Genomic DNA, 21997 nt, shown 5'->3' on the forward strand with positions numbered 1-21997 from the left:
CCAACCACATATGTGCCTTATTTGGGCGTTCTATCATAAATTTTCATCAATGTAATGTGTTCATATTAATGTCGGGTTATATTGGTACAACCCTGACAAGTCTGCATCATCTTTTAATGATACATAGCCAATGTCAAGTGTTCGCCTCCGCACCTGGTAAATCACTGGTCACATAAACAAGTATTCTACGCAACAAAACAACAACAAAATTATCTTCATCAACAACAATGCGCGAAATGCTAATTAGGAAAAGGGAAAGAGGCGCAACTCGTTCAAGGTCACCTCAAAGATTGTCAAACGAGTCCAAAGTTTATGGAGCAACAAAGCAACCGAGAAGTGTGTGTGTTTGAGGGTGTGTGTGTGTGTGTGTCCACGATAAACACTGAATAAGTAGTCATGAAGACTACATTAATAGTTGTTGACTTTTTAACTACACTTATATAGAAATAACCAAAATTGCTCTATGTAAAGAATCAAGGCCATAACAGAACAAAATTAACCTATACTGTCAACAAACGACGGAATTTGTGAGAGTCTGTTTCCCTAAATATCTTCATCTTAATGCCAGTGTTAGCCACAAAATCTCATTAAAATTACTAGATTTGAAAACTAAGTGCGTGTTGTTAGCAGCCGGATCCTTATTATGGTCGATGTATGAATTCCTCAAAAAGGAAGAAAGTATACACGCTGATGATATAATGAAGACCTTCTGTCGCAACGAGATTTTTTTTTGTTCTATTACGATAGAGTGCTCTGTATATATAACTTAGATTTTGTACAACCAAATAAGGTATGGTTATCTACTGGATTTGTGACGTAAGGTTCTGGTCCGATTTCCTATCTACCACTGTACTCAAATACAACAATTCTTCAATTGCAGGTCAATAAAACTTGAATTGAAGACCAACAAATTAAAATTATATTTTCTATTATATAATGAATATAATATTCATGATTGGGTTTATGTGCCAAGTACTTATAGTCTAAAACTGTTTTGCTTTTCCTTGTTCACAAAGAGCAAAAGCCTCTTCTAGTACATTAAGGTCGAGAAAAATGTTCTACATACGCTAATAAAAAATATGCCTGAAATTTAAGAAGTTTTGCGGGTAACAGTGTCTGGAGAGGTAAATAAAGTTATGCATATATTAACACAGATTTTGTACATTCTATCGACATCGTGCTATCTGCTTTATTTCTTTTTTTTCTAAACCGCACAGAATTGACGCAGACAGATATTTTTAAACCAGGATTCATGAGGTTGAGCATTGGAGATCTATTATTCAACTGAACGGGATAAATTTTAGTGCACTGCTGGTTTCAATGGGGAAAAAGATTAAATGGTGTATTACGATCAAAAATAGCGAAGTTTAAAACTTCAAGTCCGTATCTGGTATTTGACTGGGGGGGGGGGGGGGTCCTTAAATTCGTTCCAAATGTGTGTGATGTTTTGCAAGGTCGCAAAATCTGTTTCCTGTTCAGCTCCGATTCGTCAGCATATGAATATATTAAATACAAACGAGTAAAATATTAATATACTAACATAAATGTGTTCAGTATATGCAAAGATGCATCTATTTGCATAATTTAGAATAATAGAAATTTAGAAAATAATCTTATTCTTTCTTTTTGATCTCAAGTTTCAATGGGAAAATTACGCTCTCACGCATTACTTGTACGTAGCAAAAAAGAGATTCTAAGGAAAGGTTTTGTCTGTCTGCCCCTCTCTCTGTTTCACGCATGGTTGAAGATAAAGGGCACTGGCACAATTGTCATAGAGAGACGACGAGGCCTCATAAAAGCGCCATCTAGATCGACCCAAGGTCAGGACACCAGAGCTATGAAGCAGCAGCGCCTAACTGTATCTGGCTCGATCAACAACCAAACGTTTGCCTTTATTAATCACCTAATATTGATAATATTTTGGTGTCTACCCACGTGGTTAAGGTTATTATATACTCACGTTGCATGGTTTTCTTGAATACAAGAATAAATACTTTCAAGGCTATAGGACGAATACAATTATAGTATTTAATATATATATATATATATATATATATATATATATATATATATATATATATATATATATATATATATATATATATATATATATATATATATATATTGTTACATGTTCTATTTTTTTATTTTGCTTCGATGAGTGTGAATACATAATATCTACATGTGTACATCAAACAGGTTAATTAAAAAATTAGAACATTCAAATTGTTCCCTGATTTTTTTTTTCTTTTATTTACAAAAATATTTTTTTTAAAATTGTGAATAAAACGTCAAAATATCAAGAAGGTATGCGAAATGTATTTTATAATGTAAAATTTTAAAACAAAAATCACAGAAGCTGTGCGATTTGAATTTGCACATATACCACCGAAATAATAGTTAAGTACAAAAAAACGAATAAGAAGTGTTTGATGAAAGAAGTACCTCTTATAACCGTGACAAGGTTTATACACTCCTCTCCTCTGTCCCCTTCCCTAGCTTTCCAAAAATTTGTTATTTTTTTTATTTATTAAAAGATACACATGTAGATTGTGTATACTGTAGAGGTCACAGGGCAAAATCGTTTTAATTTTCTGTAATATGATTAAATTGTTTGGAAAGCATTATATTTATCTCACACTGGCACATTTCAGTTCTATAAATGCTTTAAAATATGAATGGCACTTAACGGAAAGTCAGCCTAAACTGAACACCAATGTGAAAATTAAAAAAATTGCTACTATTTTATTTAATTTTTAAATTTCCATATTAAGAAAAAATGATAATAATAAAAACCTCATTGTCACAAATGTATTCCCAAACAGCGCGGTACTCATGAGCAAAACAATAATCGCGAAAGAATCATGCATGTTCTTTAAAAATAGGAACAAGTCGCGACATAAAATCCAGAAACCTTTGTGTACGAATAAAACTGTATTCTAAGGCATTCCTTTTGCGTTATTGGTACACATATAGATATTTATATATATCAAGAACAATGACCAGCTTCTATTCTAGGTTTTAATTAAGATAGAAATCTTGAAGTCACCAAGTCATAATCGTCTGCAGAATCAATCTGAAGAACGAATTCAGAGATTGACGTCAGCAAACCCACCAATATAATACATAACAGACGAAAATAGTTACAAGTCTCAATAAATAAACCTTATGCAAACGGCATCGATCAAGTTTTAAATGATTTTCTAAGATAAAAAGATACATTTCAATGAAACTGTCTAACTAGCATTCATATGATTTTGTAATTATTCACGGTCATATAAATCAAGGACCTGGACGCGTGATTTGTTTTAAGAATGACAATTAAGCGAACTTCTAGAACCCGACACCCATTGACCTATATGACAGTTTTGATAGCCTCTCCATCAGAAACAGCACCCGGAAACCAGCTCTAATATGTGGGCTTAACTTCTTACATTACCGTCAGATTTTCCGTGTATAAAAGTATATATCTTCCAGGTCTTCCCTGGAGATCAATACCTCTTCTTAATACAGTTATCATGTTCCTTGTCTAATGACTTGCAGAATTTTTGCTGCAGAACACTCCTCTCTTTATAAAATCGGTCAGAGCCATAAGGAGTTTTTGTTACATTTTGTACGCCAAGGAGCTATCTCTTTGTCACTGTATCGGGTTAAGCTCAATGGATATAATTTTGAGAGATGGAATATAGTGTTAATTGCTTGGTATTTAGCTTGTTTTCTCAACTATACAACAATTTCACGAATCAATACTATATTTATATCTTCGTGAGAAAAACAATCCTTTGCTGTTTTAAATCATGAGCCATACACATGTACTTGACTATAACATTTACTTTGGTCTCAAATATTGTGTGAGCAAAGTAGAAAATGATCATCACAAACTTTTTTTTCAGTAGAAATCTAAATATGTCGTATTCAAAAGAATAAGACATAGTTAAACATCCCGTATCATTCCTTACAAAGAGGCCCCAGGGCCATAAGGTAATTCCACCCCAGTGTGATGTCATACATCCTTGCAAAATCTTTTATTAATTCAAGTTCGTGCCAATAGAAAGATATCTTTTTGGAAGAATGTAATTAAAAATATTGTTTAATAAAAGAACTTCAAACACAATATTTACTATAAATAGTCATTTTTTTCATTAAAAAAAATTTAAAAGGGCAATTAATAATACTTACTCATGTATCTAATCATAAATTTCAAAGATAGAATTACAGAGTTTACGCACTTTTACTATATGATCAATAGAGCCTCGGTCTAACATCAGAACCCCTGACCCAGGGGCCATGAATTTCACAAATTAGGTAGATTCACCCTTGGTCATCATAACCATGCACTTAGCAAAAATAGACCTGTTCATGGCGTTTTTGCGAATCTTTGTTATTTATGTCTATGGTACAGTAATGACCTTTCATCAACCCTGTGTGTATGGTTTTTGCTTTTTATTCGCGAAAATTACGACACAAATATCCACGCTAATAGTCCCACAAAGACTATACAAACGATAAACTCATGAAATTTTCAATTCAATTTTTTTTTAATTAATTGCTTTAGATACACGTTTACAGTCATGATGACGTACGTGCAAATCCAAGGACATTCCAAGGACAATCATCGAACGTGGCTGATTTCCCCCCCTAAAATTTATACATACAATTTTAAAAATAATCATTTTGTACTTTCCATTTTAGCTTTAATGATTCAGAAGTCTCCTCTCATCTCGACTTGTGATTAATTTCCGTCATAACTGTAACGCGTTCACACTGAGGTAAACCTTCACACATATGGGTCAAGGAGGAAATTTCATTTAAAAATACTGAAAGACAGAATCGAATGAATTTCCTTGTTGAGATTTCATAACGTCAAATCTTTGATACATTTATTCTCTTCTTTGATTTGTAAGGCAGTGCATTTTCCCCTGCTTCTTGCTGCAGACCTTGTATTGCGACAGGCTTCAGAAAATTTCACGCAGTTAAAAATACATTAAGATCAAAAAAGGGATGTTTTATAAGACAGAGAATAATTAATCATGTTAAAAATAGGCTAGGCCAATTCGTGTCCTGTAAACTTACAAAACGTTTTACATTATAATTAACTGAAATTAACATTTTTTTTCTTTTAGATCTGCACTTTTATCGTGACCAACAAAACAATTTTGTTTATCTCTTGCGGGATCAGAGAGGAAAAAACAGAGCCTTTTAAACACCTACAGTCTTAAATCGAGTTTGCTGTGTTTAATATTACCATGACGGGATGCACTTTAAAAAGCAGTCAAATTACTGTTTTTCATTTTTTTTTTCTAGGACTTCCTTTTTTTAAAAAAAAAAAAAAAAAAAAATCACAGTAGATATACATTGTACCAACATCAATATTTTCAAGTGTGACTTTTTTTAGGAGCATCATTACAGGAAGCCTTGATAAGCGGACACTGAAGTTATTATGGGATCTACTACAGAATTCCTATTGATCAGGAGAAATGAATGAAATTTTGTCGTTACCAATAACTTAAATCCTGATCAAATCCTTTAATTCATTCGACCCCAACGCCACCTATACGATTCCCCCACGGTCACATACTTCGATCTTATCCTAGCGAGGTCGAGGCTAGGCACACAATACTTCGACAATGCAGAGCTATAAATGATGTTTGTCCACTTCGAGGCTCTGTAGCCGTTTTTGCAACTATATTTCAGTTTATCGTGAATTTAGTCACGTAATTGGATTTATTTTTTCCAGACCTTTGTGACAAACTTTAGAATGCATATACAAACACACGCAGTATATCCACAAAAGCACCCCCCCCCCCCCCCCAAATGCAGTGGGAACCACAATTCATTTCAAAGTTAAAACAAGCAAAACAAAACAAAACAACAACGTGCCCAAACAGTTCGACAACCGGATTTTGATTAATTATTCGTATTTAATATTAGAGCAATCTTCACACTGAAATGAGAATAACATACCCCAACATTTTCCGCTTTTAAGCATGAATTAAATGATTATGCATACATTATCTTCAAAACATGGAAATAAATATTTTGACCAAAAAAATGTATACTGGACATACACTGGAAGAACTGGGCTGTTAAACGGAAGATAATCCACTCCCGTGACATAGCGTCATATCCGGGTCTGCTAAGGAGGCGAAGTCATACAAAACAAAACTCTGGACCACAATAATAATGCAAGTGAATCTATAAATATTTAACAGTTCACGCTTCTTGAAAGATAAATAAGTTTATGTATTCTTCCGAACATTTCATGTTGAAATCAGAAAAAAGTTTCATCATTTCTCTATAATTTTGTTCTCTATAATTTTGCTAATGTTTCGCTTCAGTCTTTGATTAATTTGCTATTGGAATGACCTACATACACCATTAAGATGTAAAATTCATGAGTTTATTTATCCCTCTAGTAATAGAATCCCTAAACGGGGAAGCTGGTCAAGGATCAATAACAATCACCCTCACGACCTTCCACGGTAAAAGTTAGGCCTAAAAAATGGTACACCATGACGTCCATGATTGACTTTCTGCACTTGGTTGTTCGTCCGTGCTGGTGTCATCCGATCCCAATTCGCTACTTTCCAGGTCGGATTCGACATCCGAATGCCGCGGAGGTTTGGTAAGCCTGGGATAATACGAGGGCTTAACCTGCCTGGCGTCAGCACGGATATACCTGAAACAGTTGACACATTTAGTTTGCAGTTTTGTTTAGATTAAGTGTACAATACTATAAGATAAAATCCTTTAACTGTATAAAAATAAACTAATGACTTTTTTTCCTCTAGATGGCAATGGGGCAAAAAACAGCTAAAGAGGTTATTCAATGCACACTTTCAACAAGCATTTATATAATTCTCTATATCATCATGTAGTACAAACGACTCATGTATGTATGGTCCTTTCTCTTTATAGAGTCTTTTCTTTTTATTGAAACACACTAAAAACCAAAAATCATGCCGGAAAGTGACAATTCAGTATTACACGAAGTTATTCCTCATTAGATGGCAAGTCAAAGTCAAAGCTCTCTCTTTGTAGAGGCGATTTTTTTGGTTTGGTCCCCTTTTTGAAATCACAAAACGGAATTACTTTCATATTTCGGGTGTGTCATAGCTTGATTTGTGATCATAAATGGAAGCCTCAAATCTATTTAGAAATTGGGCCAAATGTCGATCTGGCTAATCTCACTCCTTTCCTCTCCAGAGATCTTCATCTCTCTCTCTATACCTCACATACTGCACTTAATATGCTTTCAAATGACCATCTTTTCATATCCCCCCAAATAATTATGATGAGGATGGTTGTAGATTTACCTTCTGTATCATCGAATTCTACACACCGTAGCTCATCTTTTTGAATTTATTCTTACAATTATTATAATTCACACGTTTAATCCATTTTATATCTTTAAAACTTCCTATTTTTTTCTTCAATTCTTGTAATAGTAACTTTATATGATACAAAAGAAATATATACTGTGCCCAACTGATAGAAATAGAGTAATTTATTATCAAAGATAGATATGATTAGCTAAAGATTTGCACTGCACTTGTTCAAGAGGTTTAGAATACTCTACACCGAATACAGGAATAGGAGAGCTCTACGAAACTTTTTAATTATAGACAGGGTTCATTTAAGTTCGGGTTGTAAAATCCTTTGTCTTAGCTTGGTACAAGCCGGCAATCACGTTATAACAAATTCCTGCTATGTCACCGACAATACCAAAAAGGCGAGGCCTTAACGCGATCTTAAAAAAAACTAATTTAATATCAAGGGCATGACAACATGGAATCTTATCCGGATCCAAAAGTCAATCATTATAGGTTTCTGAATATGACACACTTTATTTCCCGATATTTATCAAATACATGATTTTAAAGTCATGTTTTTTCTGTAAGATAAGTAGATTTGAAAAGAACCCTTAACCCACCCATTTCAAAAGTCATTCAATCATTACCTGAGCGATGAAGGGGAAAAGGATATCTAAATTGAGAGGCGTAATTAGATTGGCTGATTTTTTTTCCTTCATGCTACATCAAACGTGCACTTTTACTCTTGAAAAACTGGGTTAATTCAGTAGCTTCTCCATTGACAGCGGAGTCAAAAATAGAAACAGATTTCATTTTTTACGATTTTGACATCTGCACATAGGTCCACTAAAATCATAATTATTATTCAAACATATCCAATAAGCACAAGCTATTTGCGTAGGAATGATTAAAAATGTTGAAAGGCGTGGGCTTTTTTTTTCCATCACATCAATATTAGATGATATTAACTTGCAAGACAAGCAAATGTAGTATGGTACAAATGTACCTCTCTGTTTAAGAGAACGTATGTCATTAATGGCATCTTTAGGAATACAGTACCTGCAATGTAACCATACATTAAGCCAACTTCCTATCATTAACCGTGTTAATAAAAAGCGAGATCTTTCACCCCAATTCTAGCAGTGACGTACACAAAATGTCGTTCACCATATTCTTCAGTGATAGCGAACACTTCCCCGGTGGATCAATAAAATCAGGAACAAGGCCAGTAAAACATACAGTATCAAGAAAAGACCGAAAAAATAGCATGCCTGCACGAGAGGGGAATGGGAAAATAAATGAAGCAAGGAAGTCCCAAGGACAGGAGTATCTGTCCATTCATCACCGCTTGCATGTTCTCACCTCACCCCGAGGGATAAGCCTAGTGAATGTTTGATGTTACATTGAATAGACAAATGATACACTGCAAACTCATTGCGAAGACGTGGGTTTTCAGTTGAATCAAGGGTGGTTCAAAGGAGTTATATCATCATCCGTACACAAAGGTTAAAACATCTTGATTCTCCTTCGTTTGCACATACATATCCCTTCAAGCTCCATTGATTTTGCGACTATAAATATATCGGGTTTCTAACCTTCCCGAAAATAAATGTTCTTATTTAATTCAAAATGTATGATTTACTGCATGTAGTCAGACTGGTAACCTTGAATGCGTCTGATGACCTCCCTTGTTCATTGCTCTTTGTTGTAATTGCAGATGTCGAGATTGCGCGGGTCGCCGACCAGACACGGTTGGCCGATTGTCGTCTGTTCTAAAGGATGTTGCTCCGACCCAATCGCCTTCAAAGATGTTCACTTTTGTCTCAAAAGGCTTTGCTATGTTTTACGATCATAATTAATGGTTGTTATTTTCAGACATAATTTGGGAGCGGAATGTTTTTGTTTGTGTGTGTTTTAGGGCATTAACACTCTTTCAAGGCCCTACACAAGGACACAATTTGAACAGAAGTACAAATCCACTAAAACTTTTTTGTTGTTGTTTGTTGGGTGTGAAACTCCTATTTTGTGCTTCAAGTATCCCAGCGTCTCTCTTTTTTCTTATGTAATCAAACGTTCAATAGTTTGCTCAATTCAGGTCTAATATCATTGATTATGAATTGGTTTCCATGTTTTCTCGCATGCTATTTCTTTCTCTTTAGAAAGTGGACATGCTTTAGTCCAAGCTAAAGCCTGTCCATTTCTCCAAAAAGAATAATTTATGTCTATGATCAGTTGTCGTAATAAAACATAAATAGGTATATATTGCGACCTTACATAATTGTTCATGAACATTTTTAACAGAGCCAGTGCAGAAGGGTTGTTAACAACAGGGAATTTCCAGTCATAAATTTTTATCAATATCTCGTCCTGATGCCCTGAGCAGGAAATGCAGAAGACAAGTGCATATTGGTCATTTTCAGTAAACCAAATAAAGGCAGGAAAAAATGCTTATTAATCAAACTACGACAATTTGGCGTAAGCATGAATTGACTGGATATTTTCTACCTTTAAGGTCTGCGTTTTGGTCTCAAATATCCCTGAATGTTACGGACCTTTTATTATAACCCATTTGTTGAATTATTTACGATCTTTTGGTGAGATAATAATACTTTTACCTGGAGATTAAAGACCTGAGTTGGAATCTTGACATTTCATTAACATTTCACAAATATACATTATGAACAGAGAAATGGCTTTTCCGCCTCATGTAAGCCGGGATGGCACAAAAACCAGTGTTTGCCTCATACCAGTATCTTCATTTCCCTACGTATGAATTCTGAAGGACATCATATATTCTTTTTTTTTATCTTTCGGTGACGTATATTCTTCTGAAGTAATAGGAAATCTTTTCAGTTATTTAAAATATTGACGTCAAGAAAAACTTACAAATGCAGCATGTATTCGGTTTTTGGTTTTGAGTTTCAATTTCTTAAACAATATTTATTTACAAACATATAAAGCTTGATAAATAAATTAGGTAAGTAAAGTATATTTACAAAAGACTACAGCCTATTTAAACTGGAATTAAAACAAGAGGCCCATGGGCCACATCGCTCACCTGAGTAACTTTGGCCATGCTGTTCATTACCAGACTTCCCCCCTTGTAATACCTATTGACCTATTGTGGCCCCGCCCTACCCCCAGGGGCCATGATTTGAACAATTTAGAATCTACACTACCCCAGGATGCTTCCACATAAGTTTCAGTTTTTCTGGTCCAGTGGTTCTTCAGAAGATTTTTAAAGATTTTTCCTATATATTTCAATGTAAAACTTGGGATTCCCTATTGTGCCCCCCCCCCCCATCCCCGGGGTCATGATTTGAACAATTTAGAATCTACACTATCCAAGGATGTTTCCACATATGTTTCAGCTTTTCTGGCTCAGTGGTTCTTGAAAAGAAGATTTTTAAAGATTTTTCCTATATATTTCAATGTAAAACTTGTATTCCCTATTGTGGCCCCGCCCTACCCCCGGGGGTCATGATTTGAACAATTTAGAATCTACACTATCCAAGGATGCTTCCACATAAGTTTCAGTTTTTCTGGCCCAGTGGTTCTTGAGAAGAAGATTTTTAAAGATTTCTCCTATATATTTCAATGTAAGACTTGGATTCCCTATTGTGGCCTCGCCCTACCCCTGGGGGTAATGATTTGAACAATTTAGAATCTACACTACCCCAGGATGCTTCCACATAAGTTTCAGCTTTTCTGGCCCAGTGGTTCTTGAGAAGAAGATTTTTAAAGATTTCTCCTATATATTTCAATGTAAAATTTGGATTCCCTATTGTGGCCCCGCCCTACCCCCGGTGGTCATGATTTTAACAATTTAGAATCTACATTACCCCAGGATGCTTCCACATAAGTTTCAGCTTTTCTGACCCAGTGGTTCTTGAGAAGAAGATTTTTAAAGATTTTTCCTATATATTTCAATGTAAAACTTGTATTTCCTATTGTGGCCTCGCCCTACCCCCGGGGGTCATGATTTTAACAACTTAGAATCTACATTACCCCAGGATGCTTCCACGTAAGTTTAACTTTTTCTGGCCCAGTGGTTCTTGAGAAGAAGATTTTTAAAGATTTTTCCTATATATTTCAATGTAAAACTTGTATTTCCTATTGTGGCCCCGCCCTACCCCCGGGGGTCATGATTTTAACAATTTAGAATCTACACTACCCCAGCATACTTCCACATAAGTTTCAGCTTTTCTGGCCCAGTGGTTCTTGAGAAGAAGATTTTTAAAGATTTTTCCTATATATTTCAATGTAAAACTTGGATTCCCTATTGTGGCCCCGCCCTACCCCCGGGGGTCATGATTTTAATAATTTAGAATCTACACTATCCCAGGATGCTTCCATATAAGTTTCAGCTTTTCTGGCCCAGTGGTTCTTGAGAAGAAGATTTTTTTATGACCCCACCCTATTTTTGTCTTTTCTTGATTATCTCCCCTTGTAAGGGGACTTGGCCCTTTATTTTAACAATTAAAACTCCCCTTCCCCCAAGGATGTTTGGTTAAAATTGGCCCAGTGGTTCTTGAGAAGAAGTTGAAAATGTGAAAAGTTTACAGACGGACGGACGGACAGACGGACGGACGACGGACAACGGGTGATCAGAAAAGCTCACTTGAGCTTTCAGCTCAGGTGAGCTAAAAAAACCAAAAAGAGGCCTACGAGTTTTAATGGTCACCCATTCAGGTTATGACCATTTTGGGCCCACCTAGACTTATATCACATATATTTCACAGTCTGGATAACACTTTATTCCTATCATAATTATGCAGCTTGCCAATATGAATGAAATAAAGAAAATTGTATAATAAATTTCAATCTATAACCCCCCCCCCCCCCCCCCCCCCGCAAAAATTCTTCCTATTCCTTCATTGATTCCCAATTGTGGCCCCACTTTCCCCAAGGGCCATGACTGCATGGTAACCTGAGGATCCTGGCATATCATGACCCTGCTGTTCTATCGATTTGAACAAACTTGAACCTGTATTACCCAAAGATGCTTCCAAACATGGCACTGCTGTTCTTAAGAAAGAAAAATTTAAAGATTTTTTTCCCCTATATAATTGTGTATAAATTTTTAATCCCTTGTTGTGGCCTCACTCTCCAAAGGGGAGGATGATTGGAAAACAAGAGGCCCAAGGGCCTTAACAGTCACTTGAGTATAATACAACGCTGTAAAGGATCCATAGAAGTATAAAACTAAGTTAATTGATAGAGGAAGCAATGTTGCCCAAGAATTTAAAAAATCTGGTAAAAATACCCTTGCTTATTGTAAACCTGAGTGATGTCCTTGGGATCATACTTGGTTTTCCCAAGTCTTACAGGGATGATAATGAATGCAAAATATACAAATACAATTGACACTTGCCTATTGTGTAAGATATTCAATATACAGAGATGTTTTTGTCACTTGCCAAACCACTTGCCCAGTGCTACAATTCAGTACACACAGACTTGGGTATATGATGTGGGTATTTGCCACTTGTCACTAATTACAATATGTCACCCTGGCTGTCTGCAATTCTTTGTTCATTTTGATAAAGTATAAAACAATTGTATCCAGTCTCTTGTCAACCATGACTCTTCTACAAGTGACAATAACTTAGATCACCACAGTGTAAACATACTGTGAACAAGTACAATTTTTGCCAATTATATAAAAAATCTTTATGTCAATCTTTTACGCTGCTTTCCAGACAAGAATCTGACTTTGAGCATGCTTTGCTCATTTAAACCTAACACTCAATTTTATTTTGTTTCTATATAAATAATATTCTTTCTTGTATTCTCAATCAATCAAATAACCTGTGAATTAAATTATACACAAAGATTTCTTGATTAACAACATCTAGCAAAGGGGAGTAACTCTCATTTGCTTCACACTTGTGTACTCAGTTTGCCTCCTAGATATCCAGAAGCAAAGAAAAGGCACATTTACTTATAATTATATTTTAATACATTTATATTGATATTATTCCATTTAGTTTGTTTGCTTAGTACTCAGAGGCAGAGGAGAAGATTTTCAAAGCATTAATGCATTTTTGCTAATTAATCAATAGAGCCCCACCCAAGTGCAAGAACTCCTGACCCAGGGGCCATGAAATTCAAAATTTTGGAAGAGTCACACCCTTTCTTATCATAACTATGTATTGAGTTTGTTTACTTAATACCAAGGGCAGAGGAGAAGATTTTCAGAGCATTTATTTATATTCAGTATATAATAAGCCCCCCCCCCCCCCACACACACACACATGGAACCCCTGACACAGGGGCCATGAAATTCACAAAAATGGAAGAGGCACTCTTCCTCATCATAACTCTGTACTTAGTTCATCCGCTTAATACCTAGGAGAAGAAGATTTTCAAAGAATTAATGCATTTTCACTATATAATCATTAGAGCCCCACCCTAACACCAGAACCCCTGACCTAGGGGCCATGAAATTCATAATTTTGGAAGAGGCACTCTTCCTCGATCATCATAACTATGTACTTAATTCATCAAATTAATACCCAGGAGCAGGGAGAAGATTTTCAAAGAATTGATGCATTTTCACTATATAATCATAAGTGCCCCGCCCTAACACCAGAACCCCTGACCTAGGGGCCATGAAATTCACAATTTTGGATGAGGCACTCTTCCTCATCATAACTTTATACTTAGTTAGTTTGTCTAATACCCAGGAACACAGAAGATTTTCAAAGAATAATCTATTTTCCCTATATAATCAATAGTGCCCCACCCTAACATGACAGAACACCTGACCCTTGGGCCATGAAATTTAATTTTGGAAGAGGCACTCTTGCTCATCATAACTATGTACTTAGTTAGTTTATCTAATACCCAGGAGCAGAGAACAAGATTATCAAAGAATTAATACATTTTCAAGTTATATATATAATCAATAGAGCCCCGCCCTAATACCAGAACCCCTGTTCCTGGGGCCATGAAATTCACAATTTTGGAAGAGGCACTCTTGCTCATCATAACTATGTACTTGGTTAGTTTATTTAATACCCAGGAGCAGAGAAGAAGATTTTCAAAGAAATAATGCACTTTCACTATATGATCTATATAGCCCCACCCTAGCACAAGAACCCCTAACCCTGGGGTCATGAATTTCACAATTTTGGTAGAAGGCTCAATGCTTATTACAATCATGCCAACAGTTTGATTGCTTGATGTCCAGGAGTAAAGAAGAGGATTTTTAAATGTATTAATTTTGGTGGTTTTAGCCCCACCCTTCAGGCCCCAGGGGGGGAGGGGACCATGAAATTCAAAATTTTGTTCCCCTTCACCCATAGATGCTATATGCCAAATTTGGTTGAAATTGGTTAAGCGGTTTCAGATAAGAAGCTAAAAATGTTCAAATGTTAACACACAATGCAAAAACGGATAGCAATAACCTGAGTGACTCAGGTGACCTAAAAAATGAATCTGCCTTACATGAGGATGCTTGCTTATTTATTTAATGGCCCTGTGTTGATGAGAAAAAGATTTCTCAAAATATTTCTAATATATTCTCTGTAAATCTTTGTTCCGTTATTGTGACCCCACCCATTCCACAAGGGCCATGATTTGAACAAAGAAGAAGGTATGGTTTTAGCTTTATTGTGCCCTAAAAATTTAATGTTTTCAAAAGTTTTGAAACTGGCTTAAATATTAGTTGAGTATATAACTGTAATAAATCAGGAAAGAATAATAGCATGATGGAGTACCATTCTGGATATATGATTTCATTAATTTGATGCATTTCTCTATTTTAAACAGAAAAAGCCTCAAAATGACCCATTTCAAGGGTTATTTTCCTTAAGAAAATAGTGTCCACAGCCGTCGCCCACGTTAATTTTTAGATATATTGTGTAAAATTCTTTGAAAAATCACATATCTCAAAATCTTTGTGGGCGATGCCTGTGGACAATATTATCTGAAAGAAAATTCCATTGAAAATTGATGTCTTCTGCAACTTTTCAAGAAAATACGGGAAAATGCACAAGTTTATGACGTCACAATTAGCATTTGAAAGGTCATGTGAGAAAAAAAAGATTTGTATGATCTTTCTGCATGGAATTTCAATAATTCAAAAAGCATGAGTTTTAATTTTTTACATCACTTTTATTTTTAAGAAAAACACAGGGCAAGATTTGTATTGAAACCGTACCTTGTTCTTTGAAACTGCACTACCTGAGGATGCTTCACTTTTTCATATGACTAATCATGGACCTGTTGTTTTTTTTAGAAGATTTTTCAAAGATTTTTGCTTATATATTGCCATGTAAACCTTGATCCTCTTCTGTGGCCCCATCATATTCCCAGGGGAAATGTTGTGATCAAAGAACAAGGTATACGGTTATAATACAGATCTGGCCCTGAAATTTTCTAAAATATGAAAGTGATGTAAGAAATTAAAACTCATGCTTTCTCAATTGTTAAAATTCCATACACTACGATCAAACAAATCGTTTTTCTCATATGACTAACTAAATGCTAATTGTGACATCATAAACTTGTGCATTTTCCTGTATTTTCTTAAAAAATTGCAGAAGACATCAAATTTCAGTGGAATTTTCTTTCAGATAATATAGTCCACGTGCATCACCCACAAAGATTTTGAGAACTGATTTTTCGAAGAATTTTACACAATATATCTGAATATTGAAGTGGGTGATGACTGTGGACACTATTATCTCAAGGGAAATAACCCCTGAAAAAAGTCATTTTGAGGCTTTTTCTGTTTAAAACTTAAAAATATACCAAATTAATGACGTCGTAATTCCAGAATGATCCTCCTTCATGCCATATTCTTTCATGATTTATCACACTCATGTACTCAACTCATATTTTAGCCAATTTCAAAACTCTTTGAAAACATAACAGTTTTAGGGCACAATAAAGCCAAAACCGTACCTTCTGCTTTGAATCTACACTACCTGAGGATGCTTCCACATAAATATGTTATATGTTGTGCTTTGCTGCTCTTGACAAGAAACTTTTAAAGATTTCTTCCTATGTAAAATTTTGATCCCCCATTGTGGCCCCTACCTAAACCCAAGGGTCATGATTTGAACAAACTTGAATATGTACTACCTGAGGATGCTTCCATATTAATATGACCAATCATAGCCCTTTTGTTCTTGAGAAGAAGATTTTTAAAGACTTCTTCCTGTATATTTCCATGTAAACTTTTATCCTCTTCTGTGGCCCCACTCTATCCCTGGGGATCATGATTTGAACTATCTGATTCTACACTATGTCAGGAAATTTTAGCTCAGTGGTTTTTGAAGATTCTTGACACCACCTTATCTTTGCCTTTTCTTGATTTTCCCCTTGGAAGGGGACACTGCCCTTCATTTGAACAAATTTGAATCCCTGTCACCCAAAGATACTTTGTGGCAAGTTTGACTGAATTTGGTCCTGTGGTTCTTGTGAAGAAGTTGAAAATATAAAAAGTTTATGCATTTTTCATTCATACAGAGACGTCGCCATATACTGGTGAAGGGCTTCAAATTTAGACCTTTACTCGGCACTCAGGGCCATTGAGCAGTGAGAGTTCTTTATTGTGCCAACGTTTACTGTGACACGGGGCCTCGGTTTTTAAGGTCTCATCCAAAGGACCCGCAACTTTCACTTCAAAGTGTCATTTGCTTGGTGAAGGAACAGTTGCTTTCTATCTTTTATTGACTTAGGTCAGTTGCTGCCATGATTCAAACACAACCTTCCAATCACTGAGCGAGCACTCTACTGACTGAGCTACGGTGATGGCCCCATAACTTTTGAACAGTTAGTACTAGGGCTTTCAAATTTCACAGCTATATTCCTTGTAACAAGACCTTCATTTGGATATCAACAATTTTGACTTTTTGACCTTGGAGTTTGACCTACTTTTGAAAACTTTAACTTTGGCCATAACTTTTGAACAGTTGATGCTAGGGCTTGACCTTGGAGTTTGACTTGCATTTGAGAAACTTTAACCTTTGCCATAAGCTGCCATACAGGGGCATCAGTGTTTCACAAACACATCTTGTTCTTACAATCAGATATGATTGGCAACTCATTATTGGATTTAATTAGAGTGCTCATTAATTATGTTAATCAAAACACCCCTGATTAAACAATTTTTGCTTACATGATACACTGTAGATATATGTTTGAAGAAAACCATGTAGGATGAATCCACGCCTCAGGGTGAACAGGAAATTGGGGTATTCAGGGCAAAACCACTCGGAACCATGATAACAACAGGGGTCGAATACAAGGGAAACAGCTAAAGCAGCAAATTGTATGGCCCTAGTTTAAGTACCATCCATTTGGCTAAAATGACCTATGACACAGAAGGTCATCAAAGCATATATAATAGGCGCTTCCACCTAAATACTGATAAACAGAATTATGTATCTTATTAGTGTAGTCTACCTGTGTGTCAAGTTATACTGAAATCAGACCAAATCTATAGGAAGAGTAGCATTTTGAAAAATTGTTTTCAGATGGACAGACAGAGAGCTAGACAGATGGACAAAGGATGGACACCTTACTACCAAATAAGCTCTTCTGGTCTCTCGGACCAGTAGAGCTTAAAACTGAAAAGGATTTCTGTTAACACACCTTTCACCTGTCTGTCTGCAAGTTCTTTGAAGAATTTATTTTGTATGCACTAGGAATGTCAATAAACAAGCACAGTGTTGTTTTTCTCCTTATATGGACTACAGATGCATCATATGTGATATTATTTCTTGGAAGTAATCTGTCAATTCAGATTTTTAACAACTTTCCTAGAAATATCAGTCTATTTAAGTCTGAAGTTTACAGCATGACCACATCTTTAAATGATGAGGTCTAAAAAAAATTGGACCATATTTCCTGCTATTAGATACATTAATGATAATCTTCACCTAAAAAATGCAATTTATCATTCTCTTAATGCAATAAATAAGGTAATTAATACGACTGAAACCGTACTTTATCAGATTTATAAGGTTTCTATTTAAGGAAATTCACATTAAGGCCTTCACTGGGCAATGTACGTTTTGCAATATTTTTTTACTTTTCAAAAAGATTAACTTGTTCACAATTTGACATGCACACAATCTTTTTTTAAAACCTTTTTTTAAAAAAATACATTTCCAGAGGTGGAAATAACATCTTTTATTTTCGGGAAATGTCTGGCAAAGCTGGCTTGACACTTATTACAGCTTAAAAACATACAGTTGCCACAATTGTGTTATATAATTAAATGGAGACAGAAATTCTTGTCCTATTTAAGTGATTGCTATTGGGTGTTCCTGTAAAAGACACAAAAAAAATCTCATATTTTGAACATGCTGAAGATTTATAGGGAAAATACATTCACGTATTGATAAATCTGTACAAAATTGCATCTATAGGGATTTACACTTCAAATGAATTTACTTAATAAGTGATCAAAATATTCCGAATATGAATAATATGACTGATCTTGTTTTGCATGTGCCAAGTTTATTTCTTAGGGATAGACCAGGAAGATAAATTGACAGTAGTCTGGTAGAGGACACAATATGGTACTAGTGCCTATTAAATTAAAACAGTTAAATGTTATTTCAAAAACATGACTCACATGTACCAAATGTCACCTAGTGCACTTCTTAATATTAATTCTCTAAACAAGTAAACGGAATTATATTTTTCATCAGACGTTCTTTACACTGATGCTGATGGAATAATTTGACTCAGATGAAGTGACAAAGTATATTTTATATTTCATAGTATATTTAACATAATGAAATACCACCTAGTGCCAAGTGACTTGCAATAGCTATGTTAAAAATATACTCAGACTGCAATGTACGACATTTTAACTGCACTCATTGAGATAAACTTGAACTGTTGACTAAAATGAGAATATATTAGATATCTGAATAGATTAATAATTTAAAGACCTGAGGTTTGAAATTCCTTAAAAAAAATGGATAAATTTAAATTTTTTTTTTTTGACAAATGTTTGAGGAAATTGATATCATAAATATACATACCAGTAACTTAATAAATAATGTGCAGTACTTAATTATATCAAATGAACTTGAGATTAAATGTCACTTAATTCAATTAATTTCACCAATTGCCCTAAAATGTTTTTTTACTCAAAGCATATTTAATCCTAAACTTGGGTCTAGATACCATTCAAGAATATCTCTGAATGAATGGGATTCACAGAGGCATTGACAACTGTCAAAATGATATAAAAGCTTGTTCAATAATAAAAATAAATGTTTAATGAATAAATTTAAACTTGTGACAGAGTACGTCTGACATCTTAATGTTTTGACTTGATTGAAATTCACTTTTTTCAAATTTTGCAAAAGTACATTGAGTTATTTGTATAAATGTGCACTTTAACCAGAAAAGGTTACTCATTTTTTGTAAAACTGAGTTTATTTAAAAATTGTAATTTTAATATTTTATTAATCCAAACAAAGGAGCACATAAGAGGAAATTATAATTATGAAATATAAAAATTTCAAGAGTGCAGATTTTTGCATTTCTTAATTCTTTAAGTATTGGGCAGATTTTCCTTTGGGAAACTCTTGATTGATTTGATTGTTATTATGGCATAATTATAGGATCCAATGCTTCATATACTTATAGCATACACTAGTAAGGTCCATGCAAGCAAATCTTTCTATTCAGTGTTTTTTCAAGATTTTCATGATTTTGCTTTCTAAATAATGAGAGAGAGATATAATATTTCTGTCTTAAATACCCTCAAAGGCAGAAAATGAATGATAGAAAATTGGTCTATATCACCTAACTATCAGATATGGGATTTTATATCTAGTATGGTATCAGAAAAAAGAACTGGTGTTACATATTACCAAAATATTAATGAGAATGTTTGGACCTTTATTTCTGTTAAATTATGCATTTTGTGTCTTCATATGTATCTGTAACTCTGAACATATGGATTTTATAACTTTCTGCACAAACAGACAGAACAAAACCTACTATTTTCTTGGCAATGCAATAACTCAGATGTTAGAGAAACAAACATATTTCCCTGGTTTTGCCATAAAATCATTTAAAATATTCAAGTTGCTCTGAAAATGATACACAGAAACAAAATTGTTTAATAAAAATATCCACTTTAACCACATGTCATTCCTTCCTTTTAAAAAATTGATCTGTAAGTATCATGTATGACACATATGAATGAAAACATCATTATCATAGAAACCAATTCATCATTTCCTAATTGGTTTGAACATCCTGTTTAAAAGAAAGGGTCATGCTTTCACATTAAAGTACACTGAACACATTTAAATATATATACATGTATTATATATATTGGTCAGATGAATACACAAACTGAAAATACAAAGCCTGTCATTATATAAGTATATTAACAAAAATTAAAATTCCTGATGAGGTTAAAATAGCTTAAATTTCCATCCGTACTATTGTTCCTAAGACATACGAGGCTCGAGGACTAGGAAACTGCTCATCACTCAGAAACAATGAAGATCGTGCACTTGTGACGTCAAGTCCTCGTACAAGCCTACACTCTCCTCTTAATTTCAATAAAATATAACGAAGGTATATTAATAGAATATAATTGGGAATACCACAGGATGATATGTAACTACTTGATCACCTCCCCAAATACAAAGAAGCCAGTCAGTGACGAATTGTAAGAAATAGGCAGGCGCCATGTGTAATGAGCAGAAGTGGTGCCCCAGGGGCCACATCTACCTCAGAAAGGTGACCCATAAGTCAAGCTAAATACACTGAAACATTTACACAAGAATTTATTTAGTCAGACAGCATTTGTAAACGTGCATGATCAGAAATGTGCAATGAAACAAGATTAATGGTTGTCATAAATGTCTACTAGCTTCAAGGTCCAAGTTCTTAATTTTTTCATGTATTTTAAGGAGATGTCAAAAAATCCAAGTACTTTTTGCTTATAGATGACATACAAAATTTGCAGCATTTAGCCTAATGAAGTTAAAAAAAGAATTGTAATTTGCACTTCAACAGTGGCAATAATACTCACTGTATAATATTAATGATCACAGTTTCACAGCAAATTCCAAGAACATTCCAAATGAGGATTATGTTGCATAATTAAAATTTTTAAAAATCATATATACCAAGAGAAAAAAAAAATAAAATGTTTCCATTCAAAAATGAAGAACACTTTCAGAAAATCATATGGAGGTCAAAATGGAATGATGGTCTATCATTATTTTGTTCTTTTTTTTCTTCATAGAATACACAATAAACATCAAAGTTACCTTGAGTCTGATGTTTTTATCCAGACCTTTAGTTGGACTCCTGCTGAAACAACTGCAAAAGCATCCTCAGCCATTTTAAAACAACAGACAGACATAATTCTATCTGTCTCTCCATCATTTAGACTGGCTAGGTATTTTTCTCCATCAGAGTTCCTGACTAAAATAGAAAATCAAAATTACTAGTAAATTTAGAGAATTTTTGTCCCCTGCTTTTGGGCCTGTTTTATTGGTTAAGGTGAAATGATCTGTAGCATATTGTAACTGTCTTGTCTGTCAATCATAGTGAAAAAAAGTTTTATATTTTTGAAATAAAATGTTCTGATACAAAAATATCAGCCTTCAAATCATGTCAAGGTCATGAGGTCAGAAATCCTATTGCATTCTGAAAGATCTAATTACATTTCCAAGTAATGT

General features: G+C 34.5%; 1 protein-coding gene across 3 annotated transcripts in view; it reads right to left on the minus strand.

The window, feature by feature from the left end:
* Positions 1-5967: 5967 nt before the first annotated feature.
* The window catches only part of LOC133197526 (uncharacterized), a 64406-nt gene continuing 48376 nt past the window's right edge, over positions 5968-21997 (minus strand). For all 3 annotated transcript variants that reach the window (XM_061333607.1, XM_061333606.1, XM_061333605.1), the window contains exons 12-13: positions 21584-21740; positions 5968-6679 (exon numbers count right to left, since the gene is read on the minus strand). In XM_061333607.1, the coding sequence (XP_061189591.1) occupies positions 6496-6679; positions 21584-21740 (341 nt within the window). In that variant the 3' untranslated portion in view covers positions 5968-6495. The remainder of the gene's footprint in view (positions 6680-21583; positions 21741-21997) is intronic.

Source organism: Saccostrea echinata, unplaced genomic scaffold (genome assembly GCF_033153115.1).
Source record: "Saccostrea echinata isolate AGI-Se365-2 ecotype Australia unplaced genomic scaffold, CSIRO_AGI_Sech_v1 ptg000030l, whole genome shotgun sequence".
In the NCBI taxonomy this organism is placed as follows: domain Eukaryota; kingdom Metazoa; phylum Mollusca; class Bivalvia; order Ostreida; family Ostreidae; genus Saccostrea; species Saccostrea echinata.